General features: G+C 39.0%; 1 protein-coding gene across 2 annotated transcripts in view; it reads right to left on the reverse strand.

Annotated features, from left to right (window-relative positions):
* Window positions 1–14,106, reverse strand: part of SLC17A6 (solute carrier family 17 member 6) — a 46,649-nt gene extending 32,543 nt beyond the window's left edge. For both annotated transcript variants that reach the window (XM_024214864.3, XM_024214863.3), the window contains exons 1-3: window positions 13,910–14,106; window positions 10,788–11,040; window positions 9,185–9,303 (exon numbers count right to left, since the gene is read on the reverse strand). In XM_024214864.3, coding sequence (XP_024070632.1) covers window positions 9,185–9,303; window positions 10,788–11,040; window positions 13,910–13,995 — 458 coding nt within the window. In that variant the 5' untranslated portion in view covers window positions 13,996–14,106. The remainder of the gene's footprint in view (window positions 1–9,184; window positions 9,304–10,787; window positions 11,041–13,909) is intronic.
* Between the last annotated feature and the right edge of the window lie 4,349 nt (window positions 14,107–18,455).

The following is an 18,455-nucleotide window of genomic DNA, read 5'->3' on the forward strand; positions in this document are numbered from 1 at the left end:
AAAGGCCCTGCAACACAGTGGGGTGACTGAGACTTCTTGGTGCTTTGTGCTGTGTTGGCTGCTGCTCTGACTGGAAACAGAAGAGGCATGCACCTGTGTCTGGCAGCATAGCCCAGTTCAAGCTGCGTGGTTTTGAAGTGAACATGAAAGGAGGGGTTGACTGGAGTAGCCTCAGGGGTTATTTTAAAATCCAGTTACATTAGAAGGGAAGAAATTAGAACTTGCAGAACCAAACCGGAAATCAAACATTCCTACATATCCCAGTTACAGTATGACTTATTTATTGTTTGTTAAATATAATAATACTCTATGTTAAATATAAGAATACTTTGTTACTTCTATATACAAAATGAGTGTGGAATAATTTATCCTGCAAAAAAGTGAATAGAAAGATATTAAGCTGCAGTCACACTTTGAATTCAGAATACCTTAGTTTAGAAAGATTTGGCTTTAAATTATTATTATTATTAATTTACTAATTAGTTAGGGATCAGTGACAATAATAACAATTTCACTCTCACTCTAATGCCAGAGTTCAGATTAAAATATTTCCGACCTTTTGGGAAGAAATGCATTGATATATCTGTATGGAATATAGCTCAATTTATTCATGCAAGTAATCTCAGTGGAATCAAAAGGATTACTTGCTATGAGTAAGGGTGATCAGAATTCAGTCCTTACTGCTTGGGTGAATTGGATTTTAAAAACTGAAATAAAAGGAAGAACTTGAAGTCACAGGTTGCTTTATATATTTCTATTTAAGCCATCATGAGAAAATACTATAGAATTTAATATAAATTAAATTAACAAAGGTTCTACAGAAATTCAGCAGCATTCTGTGAAATGAACTAAAAACATATTAGGCCAGCTGCTTTAATGGAACTATACCCATTTACACCGTCTAAGAATCTGACCCACGGGACTTAACACAGAAAGAAAACCTTATGTCATTACCATAGCATTTCATAGGTTGTTTGTTTCCTTTTTTAAAATCACTATCTTCTCTTAGATTTTATATGATTTTTCATAAGGGAAAGTTCTAACATCTGAACACTCACAATTTAAAATGTTCATGACCCCTTGTTTTAATCAACAGAAGCCTGCAACTCTTTTATGGTTTGATTTTCAAAAACCGAATTTTCATAAGCAATGACTGATAATTACTCATGCTGAATGGATTTTTTTTGTGTGTGTGCTCATGACCAGTTGTGCATCTGACTGGCCGCCTGGATACTCAGCTCCGTATTTTCATGTACAAACACAAGTATTGCTTTCCTACATTAAGCATGAAATTGCACACATGGGACCAGCTCCTCAGCTAGTGTAAATTGGCATTGCTCCATTGACTTCAATGGGCCTACCCTGATTTACACTATCTAGCTGTCTATCAGTGGTGAAATCAATCAGTGGTGAAGTCAGAGGGAATTTTGGTATTAACTTTGATGGAGCCAGGATTTCACCCAGATTTTTAGCCTATCTTATAAGAATGTGGTCCCATTGTTTCCAATTAAAAATCCTATTTTAACTATCATAGATTACTAGAATTCTGCTTGGCAAATGCAGCAAAACAATATAAAAGTGATATTACAGTTCCACACGTTTTCACTTTGGTGTTTTAGCACAACCGGTACATGAAATCACACATTATTCTCAGACCTCTGTAGCATTCACGGAGGTGTGAGTGTGGAAGAAGGCTAAATTCAGAATTTCATTACTTTTCTAGTTTAAAGGTAAACTACAGTTAACCCTCAGCACCTCTTATGTAATAGAGATTAACATCTTTGACGGATGCACAAATAGCTAATCCTCACAGCACCCCCAATGGGTTCATCAGCATTGGTTCATTTACAGGCACTGGCTTGAATATGGAAGGCACAAGGAATCTCTCCTCTACTTGTATGATCCTGTCACAATTATAGGAATATTCTTTCCATTCACCTCCAGGGCTACACAGTGCCCAAAAGGGCAGTGAGAGTGGCAAGAAGGAGTCAGGCCCATGTGCCTCCCCCGTGCTATCTCTTGGAGTGTGACCAGCGCAACAGGGGAAATAGTTAACATCGGTTCACTCCCCTTGTGTGCCAGTGAGCTCTGGGAGGAGATCAGTCTCCCTGCATCAGAATTCCTCCTGCAGCTTCCCATTAGGGCATTAGGCAGTAGATTCCCACAATGCAGGGCCTGCCTAAATGGCACCGTTGAACTGTCCTAAGTGAGTTGTTTCACACCATCTGTCAGTGTTAGCGCGGGATAAGAACTCAAGAGTTCTCTTTGTCCAGTCCTGTTCTTACCCTGTTAGACAATGTTGTCTCTACAAGGTAAGAGGCTGGTTGTGTAAACCCTTTGTCATGAGATTTATCACTTTGGACCCAATTCTGCATTACACTCCAGCCACTTTAATATATGGACATATACCTATCTCATAGAGCTGGAAGGGACCCCCAAAAGGCCATCAAGTCCAGCCCCCTGCCTTCACTAGCAGGACCAAGTATTAATTTTGCCCCAGATCCCTAAGTGGCCCCCTCAAGGATTGAACTCACAACCCTGGGTTTAGCAGGCCAATGCTCAAACCACTGAGCTATGCCTCCCCAAAGCACTTAGGTGATGCAAAGGGTCCAGATCCTTGCTGCAACCCATCAGTGGAAAATCCCATGATGGGAGTAGGCACTCACTGCTGGTAAAAACCCAGTAGAGTTGACTCATGTGCCAACTGCTCCCCTAGTATAGGGAAGAGGATACATGGGAAGGGAATTGATAGAGCTCCACTACACTTTCAGTCTTTCATTGATTTAAATTCCGATTGGAAATCTGCACTTGTGGCATAAGGTAATGCAGTCCCTAGGCTGCTCTAACAAATGATGGGTCTGGATTGGCACAGAATAAGGGATTGTAACCGGTTCCCCAATACCCTTCTCCTGCATCAAACAGAGGTCAGACTCAAGGAACAATTGAGCCCTCTGACTTAAGCACAACCATTCATGGGTTAAGATTTGCAGGGCTGGGCCCTAATATTCTATGATGTATTTTACTCAATTGATATATTAGTGAAACAAACTGCATTAGCTTCTCTAGACTATGGTGTAAGGGTAATACTTAGAAAATATTCAGTATAATGTCATTGCTATGCTACAAATGGACAGTGACATTAATTATTGAAAAATAATTTCTGCATTTTTTACCAAAATATCCCACCCTCCACATGGTTATAAAATACCTAACCATCTTGGTCATCAATTTTATATAAGACATTTTTGAATTATAAGAGCTCAAGAGCTCCCAAATCACAAATCATATTTATTTATACATTATTTAACAAAGCTTCAATCAGTGTAAAGTGCATTTGCTTTAAAAATCTCTGTTGGTCTGAGCTGAACCATGATTATTTTTATGGCCTAATTCTAAACTCTGAGGGTTAGGGTTAGAGAACAGTCAGCATTTCATGGAGTGCTATTCACTCAGACACTGTGAAATGCTGTCAGTCCCTAATGTTAGGCACTCTTGTGGGGAGCCACTATAATACTGGCATTCAAACCTTTAAAAACCCAGATATGATTTTCAGGGCTTTCAATTGACAGTAGCTTGCATTGTGAATTATGACTCAGTTGATTTAGCAATGCAGAAAATTGATACCAAAATTCTGCGTGGAATTTTCCTGGTTTCACTGATAATATTCAAAGGAATTTTAAAAAAATACAAATATAATTGTGTGCTCATTTCCTTCCCTCCTTCCTTGGGATGCATTTTGCTTTAAGTTATCCTGAGGAAATCCAGAGTGAATCCAGTAAAACCAATAATAATTAATACTCATCATTTCTAGACCTTTGGACAAGTAGTATGAGCCTGAACCTGCTTGTCTTGCATGAGAGCATCAACAGGCATGGTATTGTAACTGATCTATAGTATATTTGTGCATGTGCGTTTTTCTGGGGTAATTCTTGGAATCCACCTCTCCTCCTTTGCCAGAGTCACCTCAAGGGCCCTGCATCATGACAACATTTCCTCCAGCTAAGGATCTCTCTCTCTCTCTCTCTCTCTGCAAATCCCATTAATTCCATTCCCAGTGTAAATTAGCCTTGGGAGGAAAGTAGTGTTGTTCAATAAGAGGCAAGATACCCCTCCAGAAGTGAGCCCACTAGTTCTACAACATTCCCAGAGCTTGAGGGTCTGGGGAGAAAGAAATTGTTAGTCCTGATTCCTATGTGGCAGAGCACTGCCAGTAAACTACCAGAATGGTCCCCTGTACTCCATGCTATTAATATCTTAATGTTTAATCAATGGAAAGATTATCTTCACTTGGAGGGAATGTGAGGCCTTGGGACTTTGTGCAACCCTAGGTTCCTGTTCTCTGCTCTCATTCTTTGCAGGGTGATGTCACATCAATGTCCTCCAATGGCAGAACCTCCTCTGGGAGGAGAGATGACTCTTGCATTCTAGCCAAAGGGATTAGAATTCTCTGTTCCATTTTTAGCTACTACACAGGGAGATGCAACGTTTGAAACTCTTTGTTAAAAATGAACTTTGGGCTCTTAGGGCCTGGTCCTGATTTTGTAAAGTGCTGATTACGTCCTGTGAGTCACTAAGTGCATTAAAGTCAATGGGAGTTGAGGGTGTTCAGCACAACAGAGGATCAGGCCTTTATGATACAATCCCCAGCTCCCGTTGATATCCAACTCAGTTGAGTATGCTCAGGGGATAACCAGCACTTAGAAGCACATTAGAAAGCCCTTCAACAATGTAAATGGAGGGAGGGATAGCTCAGTGGTTTGAGGATTGGCCCGCTAAACCAAGGGTTGTGAGTTCAATCCTTGAGATGGGCCACCTAGGGATCTGGGGCAAAATTGGTACTTGGTCCTGCTAGTGAAGGCAGGGGGCTGCACTCAATGACCTTTCAAGGTCCCTTTCTGCTCTAGGAGATAGGATATCTCCATTAATTTAAATCAGAATGAAATATACAATGCCAAACCCACCTCCTGCTATTCATGCAAATAGTCCCATTGACTTCAAAACTGAAAATGTTATTGGAGTCAATCAAGGACAATTCAAAAATGTATTTCTGAATTGTCCAAGACCATTATTTTCTTTGCCACCATTGTCAGTCTTGTAAATGTATTTATCTTTGAACTAAAACATCAATCTAATTATAGGGATAGAAGGATTTCTTATTTAAAAACAGACACTTCTTGAAGGAAAAAAAAATCTCACTGTTGCAATGTGAAATTAACCATGACCCAAATGATCATGCAAAAATAAGTAGATAAACAGACCCTTGAAATCTCTATTCAGTCCTCCTTGTCATAGGACTCTAAATGTGAACTTGAAGAACTCACTGCGAATTATATGCATGGTAATAGATGTGAGATTGAGGCTGCAAATAAATTAGAAAGTGATCCAATGCGCAGCAACTGTCTTGATTTCTGCAATTAGCAAAGAAATCCATGATCCCAGTAAAAAGCTCTCATTGATCGACCAGATGAAAAATAAATAGCAGCAAGGGCTTGGCTCACCATTCATGATTCTTGCTTGGCAGGAAGTAGTAAACACTTTAAAACTGGATAAGAACAAGATGATGGTTGGGGGGACAGCTTTAAAGGCCTAGCTAATGTGTTTCAGTTCAACAAAATAAAAATATTCTTCTATTTCAATTGAGAATTACTGGACTGTAGGAAGGATTTCATGATGTGAACATGAATGTGTTTTAACTGGAGTTTGATTTTTTTCCATATTTTAATAAATTAATGACATTTTAGAGATATGTCCAAATCCTTGTAATTAAAGCTACAACTGGGCTGTTGGACTGAATCTTAATGTCAAACAAGCAAGCTCCTGCCTACTCAGCAGCACCCTGCCAATAACAAATTAAGTGCCTGGTGAATCCCGCCCCCCTTTCCCTTGGTACTCCTGGAAGCTAGGGGTCACTCTTACTCTCATGCCATTCCCATCAATCTGATCACTGTCTCCCTCTCTCCCTGACAGTGAGTCATCTTTTTCTCTTTAGCTCATGACTGAGCCTGTAATACCCTCGGTGGAAGATGGTGAGTTCTATTGTATTGCAAAGTATGAAGAGCACACCTGAAATTTGTTTCCTAGCCTCAGAGCCACTAGCAATTTCTGAGCTGCTCCACATGCAAGCAAAAACCAATGTTTCCAAGACATATAATGAGGTTCATAATAAAAATTAAATTAAAGGAGATATCATATCTCCTAGAACTGGAAGGGACCTTGAAAGGTCATCAAGTCCAGCCCCCTGCCTTCACTAGCAGGACCAAGTACTGATTTTGCCCCAGATCCCTAAGTGGCCCCCCTCAAGGATTGAACTCAGAACCCTGGGTTTAAGCAGGCTAATGTTCAAACCACTGAGCTATCCCTCCCCCCAATAAAAATAGATTAATGTATCATCCATTTAGATGTGATGGTTCACTTCTAAATGGATATTCTGCTGGTTCAAACTAGTGTACTTCAACTGGCATGTACAGCTACACTGAAGTTACTGGAGGAGCTGCAGATCACCTTGAAGTTAATGGAGCAATGTTAATCTACACCCACTGAACATCTGGCCCAGGGAATTTGTGCATGTGTGTGCATTATTGGAGGGTGTGGTACAAACTAGGAGAGCATAGGGTTCAATTTACTAGTCCATACTCTGCAAAATTCCCATTGGACCTCATTGGCCAAAGTCATCACTGATGAAAATGGTGGAGATAAGTCACACATAAGGTATAATATGGTCAGAAATAGGGGTGTAGGTAACTTACACTGATAAATTCAGCCCTCACCTAAGTAGCCACATCTCACTTTGACTTCATTTAGGCCTTAGGATTGTTGGGACTGGTATGCATATAAAAGAGAGAGATTCTCAGACCTCGCTGAGTAGCACTTTTCTTCCTCCAGTACCCCATTCATTTCAATTGAGTACCTGGGTGGCAGCACCTAGCCCTAAAGTTTGGGAACTTGCTTTATCTGTAAATTTTCTGCTGCTGCACCTCACTTCTGTCCCTTAACATTTATATTAATGTTTCCCACAAATTGAATGTAAAATCTGTGCAAGTTCTATTACTTTGCCATTTACAACTATTTGCAAATGTTTTATAAGGCTGGATGTGTAATTTACACCACCATTTACATCACTGGTGAATTTGTCTCTAAGACTTCCCTGGCTATTACAACTAGTGACCTTGATCCTGCTCTCTGCTATGCTAGTGTAGATGCAGACTACCTTCATCACTGAAGTGACTAGAATGACTCTGGATTTACACCAATGTAATGGAGAGCAGATTTTGGTTGAAACATTCCAGGCTGCATATTCCACTACAGAATTTTTCCTGGTGACTTCCAGGGCTTTTGCACCTATTTGATCCAATTCTGATTGAAGTTCTACTTTTATAATGGTATTGAGTCAAATTACATAAATGGAATTACAGTGGAATAATCAAGAATGGAATTTGGCTTTCTGGTTCAGACCCTACAGTCTTTGTTAAGGCAAAACTCCTATTGAAGTAAATGAGTAATGGACTGAATGAAGATTGCAGGATTTGGTACAGAAAGGAAGGCAAAGGTGCTGTATTTGGATGGACAGAGGCTTTTTAGGGGATGATCTCTTGTGATTTTTTTTAATCGCCTTTTATATTTCTGATCTATTATTGGAAAGATGGGGAAAGGGACATTTTAACTAAAAGATAAAAATATAAGGGGTTACAATATATGTTAACACTCTGCTTTTGTTTTATTTCCAAAATCATGGACCAAAACTTCTGCTGGTGTAAATGGGCATCAATAGAGCTACACCAATTTACACAGCTAAGGATCTCACCATTCATTGATTTATCTTTTAATGGAGCTCTGTGCTCTCAAGAGAACTGGAGGCTTGGCAAGTATATTTGTGTCCTTATTTTAAAAAAAAAGCATAGCCTGGTGAGAGAACTTCATTGTATAAGTCTGTCTAACGCTCCTAGTCCTACCTTTGATGTTACACACTCTTGTGATGAGCTAAACTGTACCTTCCCTTTTAATATCCATTTGTACCTAGTCCATTACTGCTCAAGAAGAGTGGCACTAGGACCTTTCCTACCTCTCCAAATGATGAGTCTGTGGCATTAAGGATGGATATGAATGCCTCGTGTGTCTTGAATACTCAGTGGATCTAATTAACAGGTGGAATCACACCCTGGGTGCTTGAAATATTGCCAGACACCATAGAAACGAATCTTTAAGACCCTGCACCATCTGCACTTCCTTTTCATTGTGCAAAGCTCATTGAAACATGTTTTTCTTCCATTTTATTCAGAGTGGACTATATTCAGTTCAGTGTCAATTAATAACTACTGATATCTGCTATTTTCCCCTTTTCTTTTTAAAAAAGACCATGTCTAAATAAATAAAGGGATTTCAGTGTCTTTCAACTTTGAAAATTTCTATCGTGATAATCTTAGTGAAAAGGGGACTGAATAAAGTAAAAAATAATCATAGCAACTCTATTTTAATATACATTTTAAAGGACAAGAAACAAACATGAAATCCATATAAAATCAGAAAATAATTAAAATGGTAATAAAATACAATTCCAATATTCATTTTCATTTATTTCAAATGTTTGTTTCTTGTCCTTTAAAATTATTGTATTATTATTTCTAAGACTACAGAGGAACACAGATGTATTTTTCAATACCCCCATGCTTTTCAGAAATATGCCATTGAAGAGATGCGTCTATGTGACTTGAGTTGAATAATAATTCCTTGCTATATAACTATTGCCTCAATGTGCTGCAGTGCCAGCTATAAATGCTGGCTTGCAGAGGCAAATTGTTACGTTGGGGTTCATGTTTGGTTTGCACGACACCGCTGATACAGCGAAGCATAGCCCAACATATTTTGTCTCGTCTACACCATCCATAAAGGCTCATCTTACAGTGAGTGGAGTTTTACCGAAGGAAAGTGCCCGTCCGCTATTGCCCCTCTAACAGCCTTGAAAAGAGGAAAGCTGGCTTTATACTGAATTCAACAGATGACAATTGTAGGGAGCCATCAGCAGAATAGCACTAACGAACCAGACACCCTGCTCCGTCTGCTTTTCGCAAAATGTGCCTGCATTTATACCGGCTGTTTTAACAGTCAAAATCCAAACATAGCAACCCGATGTATAGTATACATGTTTATGTTTATATACATTTATATATTTATATTAGATCGTCATTACCTGTTAGCTGCTAGTCTGGATGCTATATATCCCCCAGGGATTTGAGTGACTATATATCCCCAGAAAAAAGAGCCATGGATCATGCCAACTGTTTCAGGGTCCCAATTAAACTTCGCTTTCTTCCAGTGCAAAAAGCAAGGAGAAAGGGGAGAAAGAAAATAGGAAGGATGTAAGCAGGCCAAACGAAAGCATTTTATTAATAATAGTTTAACACTAGGCAATCTTTGCGGAATTTCGATTAATGTTGAAAATGCCCATTTACTAGCCGGTACGATATAGAAATGGGGCAAGGTGCTCACCTCCAAAATAATAATCGATTTACTTTACAATTGGTCTCTAGATCAAATATGCTAGAATACCTACAAAAATCTGGCATTTGTACTGGAGGAGAGAGGAGGGACATGATTTATATCTCGTGATCGCTATTAACCCTAAAAATATGTGAATCTTGGAACTAAAGATGTCCTTGAATCCCCTAGAGAAAGGGGTGGCAACAAGTATATTTTTTTCTGTCCGATCCAGTCTAGCGAAGGTTGGGGTCGGGAGGGAGGGTAGGAAAGGGCCTCTCTCCCTCTCTCTCTCTCTCTACACACAAACACACACTCAGACTCACACTCACTCTCACTCTGACACACACAGCCAGTTGTAATACATCTCTCTCTACAAAGAGAGAGAGAGAGAGAGCCAGTTGCATACATCGCAGGTAAGCTCACAAACATGGGAATGAGGAAAATGTTTCAGGGTATTTTTGGGGGGGTGGGGGGGGAATTATTTGTCTCATTATAAGTGAATCACCTGCATTTGCAATGGAACCCATCGAATATATATATATATATAGTATGGACTCAGTGGAATCGAAAACGGCCATATCAGTCTAACTAGCTGTCTGTTTATCCCTCTGTGTGTGTACACATGTGTATGTGTATATACACACATATACATTATATACGATATATAAATGTATACATTTATGTATCATATATATTCTTGTCTTTGTGTACACAGACTATATACATATGGTTAAGCACCTTATAAATTAAATATGCTTTCTCATTGGGCCATAGATTGCTTTTATAGCGTTGTATTTTGTTAACCAAAACTCATTCATCCTGATATTTCCAAACGTTCCGCAACAAACCACTCCATTTCCTTTAGAAAATTGGGCAGCCACTTTGGAGTCGTTTATTCATGGTCATGTTCTCTGTTACGTGCATTTAATTTACGAAAATGATTGAAATCTCCAAAGCTGGGTAAAAAAGCAAAATATCTGCACTCAAACTTGTGCCACGGAATGACCTCTTGGTCTGGGAAAGAAAGAAAACAAAATAGGCATAATCGATCTTTTATTCCCCCTCCCCCCCAACATTCTTTGGATCATTGTCCTTTCTGTTATAAATAAAATATGACAGTTCAGTATAGGATTCTCCTACCCAGAAACTAGCAGATTATAGGAGAAGGAGGAAACCGTCTAGATTTTATTATTAGAATGATTGGAAATATCATAAAAAGCTAAAGGGGCCTTATTTATTCTATTCATTCTTTATTATTACTCTATCCTGAGGGCATTATTCGTGTTGCGGGATTAAAGGGGACTGATTCCCACCTCTTTAATAATTTTTCCTCCTCGGTGTATGGTGCTGTTATTGACCATATCCACGATGGCTACTCCCAAGTTACAACGGATTCCAAAAGAGATGCAGAATCCCAGTCCACTCATGATGGCAATGATGTACCTCCGGGGGAGCCCAAAGCAGGTACAGTCGAACATTGGGGCTTTCTTAACGGGCGCTTCCAGGGGTTTCCCATCTTCTGTCAGTTCGATGTTGTCCCCAGGCTTCTGTTTCTTCTCTAGGACTCTGCCCAACATAAGGGGGAAAGACAAGCAAGAGACTTGAAGCCAACTCTCCCGAACAGGTCACTTGAATGTCAAAGTCACTATGACTAAAAAATCACCTCCAGTTGTTCTTTAGCAAGACCTGTGGGATTCATAATTATTCATTTCCCAAAAAAACAGGGAGGAGCAGCAGATGAGAACTCTTCATCTATCATTAAAGATCTCTGGTTAAATATGTAGGATGCATTAAGAAGACATCAGCTGCAACCACTGCAGAGGCGCCATGTTGTCTAATTCAAAGGGGATTGTTGGGAGATGAAAAATTATCTTGGAGGTTTAACTCTATTGCTATTACATTATAAACACGAGAGGAATTAGTTCTACAGTGCATGCTGCTTGTGGATGTGGGAGAGAAAGAAATGCTGTAAAGATGAGCAATTATTTCTATTTATTCCGCATCTGCAAAATGGCTGTCATAGACATTTGAACGAAACATGCTAGTGTTTGAGAACTACCCATCTGCAGATGACTCAATACCCTTGCATTATTAATAACTTGAATTTGTAAAGATTACATTCAATAATCTGCACGGTGATCATTAACTAGACTTAGTCTAGGTCTGTTTTATAGGTTGCTCTCTCAGTGCCCACATTTACCGAAATATTAAATCGAAGCTCCCAAGGTTTTAAGTGTGAACGTATAAAGGAAAATTCATAATTCATATTTACACATTTTGATTATAATATAATGAATCAATGCAGACATTTGCACCCAGATAGTATGCTTCAAAACATGTACATGCATTTTATTATTATAGGGGAGAAAAATCTCAATATGACTTTTTGAGGAAAAAATGTGCTGGGTTTATCGCTAAAATATTCCTCACACTACTGATTCTCAGTAAGATGCAAAAGAGGCAGATTAACTACTCAGAAGTGCAGCCCCTGCAGAACAGGGTATTTGAAAACTGCATCCAAACATTCCATTTTGCTAGAACTCTCCAAGCCTGCCAATCCTTGCTCACGTGAACAATTCTCCGCAGGTGAGTAATTCAACCGAGGTCAACTCCCCTGAGTAATGGGTGAGAAACGATTGGCAGGATCAGACCCAACACATTATTCATATTATGTATAACGAAAGTATGGGCAATGCCCTGCAACACCTACTCAGTTGAATTTACTCTTATTATTCACTGGGGTAAGGCTTACTCGCCTGAGTCAGGGTTGTAAGATCCCCTTCCTTTTAAAATGTAGTTAAAATAGAACAATATATTTTATAGTTAAAACTGGTTCATTCAAATGATAAAATCTGAGCACCAGCTTTCGCATAGAATTGATTTGGTCCCCCCTGAAATGAAGCAAAGATCCTGGGACATAATAAACTGATTATTTCCACTTTCAAATTACGGATAGAAAATTATACGTTGATTCTCGAAAGAATGTGGCTAGTCGTGATGGAATATTTGTTAAGTCCTCGGAAGTTCAAAGAGTGTCTTATTTAGATAATTCTTTAAAAACCTGTTTGAGATATGACATGGAAGGCATTGTGAGATGCAAGTGTTTTCATATCCCTCGAAGACTATTTAGTGCTGAACTCGATTATTGTAGTTATAGTCGTAGAGAAGAAATGTATATTTTCCATAATATTCGAGAGGCCCATAATAATATATTCTGTTTTTCAGATATTTTACATATTTTCAGTCAGTTTAAAACGATTGAATTTATGTAGGCTGGTGGTAAAATAACCATATATTTCTAGACTCTAACTGTACTAGTTTCTATTAAAATAGAAAGCATCATTTTACCTTGATAATTTAGCTCATATTGCCTTTCCTCTCAAAATTGCATAGGAAGTTGTAAATCATGTAACGTTATTGTTGGAATAATATTGTGCCTGTGTACAATACTGCCGCATAGGTGGAGAAAAACAACATCCACTGTAGGTATTAAGACATTTTGCTTTATTCGGAAAATTCTAATAACGTTGGAGAGAGTGGGGTACTTTGTTTTAAAGGAAAATGTCCGAAAATATATTCTCCAGATTTTTATTTTATAATTTTCTCGTAAAAATCATATTTTGGGGGTCATCAAAGTCGTCAGATTTCACAGGGCCATTTATGATGGAATGGTGTGTTCAAATCGAGGAATGGTGTGTTCAAATTTCGTGGCAATGCACTTCAGGTGTGTGATTGCGTGCATCTATATACACACCTGAAGACGATGGAAATACACGCACCCCTCTATTGCTGGATTAACTTTATGATTTCATCCATTGCGGTTGTGCATTCTCTACAAAAGAAATCGACCCTTTTCTATGCAGACGGATAAATAATTGACGGTATCTCTCTCAATATATTTGTCCTAGCTTCAAAGAGAGAAATCGTTCGGTTATCAATTATTTATGCTTTTCTGTGTTTTTCTTCATCTGACGGGCGATTACACAAGGGAATCGGTTAATCGAAATCAGGAATGATTTTATAGTTTAATTTAAAAAAAAAATGCTCTCTAAGGAGAGTGAAAAGGATCCTACGGGTGCCCTGCATTGAAATTAAATAAAAATACTGTACAGGAGTACTGCTCTGTGTTGATTCTAGTTTTGAAATGAGATCAAATTTCTGGGGTAGAAAGATGGGGGAAATCTCTTAGGACATATTTAAAAACATCCTCCGCAAGCCAACTATACAAGTTATTTCGGTGCCATAGTGTAATGGTATAGCGTTAGTTTGTAGGATCCAGATGATATCAAGAAAACCTATAAATAGCTATCAGTCTATCCGCAACCAAACTTACACAAATAGCGTATATTCGAACTGATCCAGCAATTTTAGGCTAAGGAAAGCTTCCCATTCTTTCCAATAAGAAATCCAGCCCCCCGAAAGAGATCTTTCTTACCTGTAGAGTTGACCGAGCGATTTCCCAGCAAAATTCTTCATTCCCTCCTTGCCGGGGGTCAAAATCCTTTGTTTTACCGACTCCATGCCTGCAGAGGTTTTCACTGGGCTCCACTCTGTGCTGAACAGAGCACTGCTATGAACAGCTATGATCGCTCATATTGGTTTAATCTCTAACTTTTTCACCCATTAAATGGCTATTGGTGCGTCTCCAGATAAAGGGAGCGTGAGTGAGTGAGTGTGTGTGTGTGTGAGAGAGAGAGAGAGAGAGAGAGAGACAGAGACAGAGAGACAGAGCGCGTTACATGCAACCCATGGATTTCCTAACAGAACAGAGTTGGGAGCCACAATTAGAAAGTCTTTTCGAAAGTGCAGGAGTCATTGGCAGAAGGTGGAGGCAGTGCCATGGCTGATTTGGGAGGGGGAATGACCCTACTTCCTAGGAGAAGATGGTCCAGTGTTTAAAATAAATCCTGGTTTTCCGCTGAACGTTTCCCTAACCCCTAGCGGTTGAGAGGTGGGGGCGGGGGTCATCTAGTTTATCACGCCAAAGAAGAAGTCAAAAGTTCCCAATGCCCAGCACGTGCCAGCCTGAGAGAACCTGATGGCTAAGTTCCAAGCTCTCGGACAATAGCAGCCCTAGCACTTCATTACTGTGCGCAAGTCAGCAGCCACTTGCTCCCAGGGCAGCGCGCACAGAGCAACGATCTAGAGTAGACTGGGAGTTCGCGCGCCGGGGGTTGGTGATTCTAATCTGCCCAGCGCCTTTTATCGCTCCAGCGTGTGCCAGAGTGATTTCAGCACCACAGACAGCGCCCTTGGCTCTCAGGTTGCTCCCGAGTGTTCTCAGCACCAGAGAGAGCGCAATCGGGAGCTTCTCGGGCTGCCAACTTCCTAGGGGAACTGGGCGGATTCATTGCGGGGGGCTTGAAGACTGGATGCTACGGAAACCGAAGAGGAGCCGTGTCATCGTCCCCCTCCAGGTTTTCCAGAGGATGATGCAGCTAAAAGGGAAACTGGAGTTTATGAGACGCTGACAATTTACTTTTGGACTCTCGCTTCGCCCCCCCCCCTCCTTTTCTGACGCATAGCCCGACCCTGTTGTTCAGAGCAAGGACTACAGAGCACGTTTACGAGGGAGTTTGCTGCATGCAGAGGCTATTGTACTTAATTCAATTGTGCTGTTAATGTAAATAAAGGACGTGATCATCTCGCTAAAGATAGTCATTCAGAGCTCCTGGAAAAACAGGGCACCAATGGCAAAATACCTCGGAATATTAATACCAGATATAATCTGACAGATGTAGCTCCATAGATAGATAGAATCTGTCTAAGATCATATTTTATTTCTAGCTCAATATTTCTAGCTCTCTAATATATTGTCATAAATTAGATCCATATATTAGACTTGTACATGGTTGCTAACTCTTATACATGTATAATTTTTATACCTTTGTGTCCTGCCCTTTAATGACACTTTTGTATAATATCTAATATAACTTTTACATACGATATTTTTTCACCACTTCAGTGATCAAGGTACGTTCTGAGAATTTGGTCATCTTATCTTTCCAGAATTTGGTAGAAAGACATGGTGGGCGAGGTAATATATTTTACTGGACCAACTTTTCTTAGTGAAAGAGACAAGCTTTCCAGCTTACACAGGTTCACTGCAAACAGAATTTGGTAGTCATTTATCAGTTTTAATCACCCAGGAGTTGATTGTACATGTTAAAAGTAATGTTTTATTTCTAAATCATGATGATTGCATTTATATTAGACCTCTTTCCAATATAAAATCCATCTCAGAGTTTCTATTACAATGTTTATTAATTAGAAAAAAGGAAATTCATAATTCTATACCCCAAAACAAATTTATTTGAAAATTGAAGCCCTTGAATTGCTTACTTTCTCTGTAACAAAAGTTTCTATAAATAAAATATTTTAAAAACCAAGGTGAAAAGAATAATGTCCTGCTAAAATATATAGTCCTGCCACAATATTCTAAAAACAATTGTTCTGGATTATTTAAATATTTTTACTAATGTTGCCCCCTGGTGGAAGGACAATGAGATTTTACATTAGCATAGCACATTCATATCAGTAAGGCCAATTCTTATAACACTGCAGCTATTGCAATGATAGTAGATTCCAGTTTGCAGTGGTATTTCAAAGACGTGAAAGCACCATAAAGTACCACAATAGAAAGTACATTTAAACTATATGCTCTTAAAACAAGATGCTTCCTCATACTGTAATTCAGCTTTGCTTTATACAGCATGCTAAATACTGGATGTGGCTTTCAGTCAAGTTTCATTATAGATTCTTCTTTATACTTCTCATTTCATTTGTTGAAAAGAACTTTAGGATTTATTACAGTCTCTATTGCCATCCATAATTTTTATAACTGCATCTGTCCATTGTGCCCTGTTGCTTCATTTCTCCAGTTTATCATTGCAGATATTTAAGACAACCTATTTATTAATAGACATTTCCAAGAGCCAGAAGGGATAGTCAGTAATGGAGAAATGTTCTAGACTCAGATTCAGAAAAGCATCCCTGTTCAGGAAAGCATTTAAGCACATATCTAAAATTAAAAGTGTGCTTTTCTGAATCAGGGCTTGATAGTGTTAGTCTCTGGCTCAGAGGCTTATCTTTGTGTTACTCATTTGCACAGTACCTACTATGAACAGGCTCTGAGCCGGAATTGGATTCCTTAGCATTGCCACATTGTTATTGTACTGCTACTGCTAAAGCTCATTGAATAAGGTGTGCTCAATGGTTTGGGAGAACTAAATAATAATTAATAATGTCAGTCTATATCCAGCCTAACACTACCCAAGAGGCCTGATGTGCTCTTTCATTGAAAAAAATGAACTAGTCCTTACGTATATAAAAATAAACTCTAACAATGGACCCTGGAAAGTTAAAATGGTACCATCCATAGGTGTAGCGGTCGTTCTGAAGTGGGTATACTATGCCTAGTGTATACCATATTAGCAGTTTCCTGAGTCATTTCCCAATGACAGCTCTACTAATTGTTTCAACTGTAGTTCAGGAAGCACTGCGTAGTAAGAAGCTATGATGGCCAGTGCTATAAAACATGCTCAGACCAGTCAGCCTTCTAAATGACACTAGAGATTTACCTATTTAATTGGTGGCCTGAAGATATGAATCATTGTTAATTATTATTGTTAAAGTCTATCTGTCAACACACTTGAAATCAATTGGAGTTTTTCCATTGACCTCAGTGGGCTTTGGATCAGGCCCTTATGCAGTAAATACCAGTTATGATAGCACTGCGAGAGTTTGCACACATTGGTTGAAAGCAGATAAATCTGCCTCAAACAACCCAATAAGAACACTGTTCTCGAAGATGCTCTTGGAACAATTGTAGGTTGATGTGTGAGTCCAGCAGGATGCTGCACATTCCTGAAGTTTTTCTCATGGAACTGAGTGCAGACAATTGTATTTATGATTGATCCTGCACCCTTTGATCAGGCAGCATTCCCACTACCTGTCAATGGAAGTTTTTTTTTCTGACTGAAGACTACAGGTTTTGGGTACCTGAAATGAACCAAATACTGCACAGGCTCCCTATATGTCTTCTGACTGACTGTATTCCTAATGAATTAAGCAAAATAGAAGCTAAGAGTTCATGATTGTATTTTTCAAAGCTCAGATTTTCATATTAATATCGATCCATCCATCCTTAAAGTTTTCTATAGCACTCATCACAATAGTATCTAGAAATTTATAGAATCAGCCTGATAATATACATCTCTGACTGGGTGTCTGACTCCGCTTGCTAAATTTAGTTGTGTCGCTGATGAACACAGTGCAGTGTTATCATATTAGATATCTGTAGATTGCATCAGTGAAATAAATTGGTGATTTTTGATTAATTTAAAAATATCTGGATTCTCTAGAGATTGTCTGCAACCTTGCTTTTGCTACATCACTCATTACAAAATATATTGTCCTTTCTTATTACGTGACATGCAAACAGATCCACAAATGAAGTGGTATTGTATGATAGAATCCTATTTACAAAAGTGCAACTTTGTAGATGTAAATTTAAAAGATTTAAAAGACCCTCCCCTGTACGCACACACTCACATTCAGCCTGAGACTTTGGGATATCCAGAGCCCCTTTGAAAATCTGTTTCAGTAAAATAGCATTATATAAAGTACAATTCTTTGAGGCTCACAATTGTTTCTCCCATAAAAATTTAGCAGTAAGGTGCATGACTGCAACGGAATCCAAATGAATTTGGGAATGATGCTAGTGTGAGCAAGGCTCACAGATTAAGTCTGAAATTCTGGGTCCATTGAAGTCAATTGACCATTAACATCAGTAAAGCCAGGATTTCATCTTAACAATGGTAATTTGGTACCTCCTTTGGGACTGGGGAACTATAAAATCCCAAAGGGATGCAAAGAACTGTAATTTCTCTTGGAAAGAAGTCAGGCCATATAGGAAGTGTGAAGGGAGATAAATTGATTGAAGGGAGACTGTGTCTGGAAGAAGCAATAGCTCATTAAAC

This window comes from Terrapene carolina, unplaced genomic scaffold, assembly GCF_002925995.2.
Source record: "Terrapene carolina triunguis isolate 2854851 unplaced genomic scaffold, T_m_triunguis-2.0 Scaffold96, whole genome shotgun sequence".
Lineage (NCBI taxonomy): Eukaryota > Metazoa > Chordata > Testudines > Emydidae > Terrapene > Terrapene triunguis.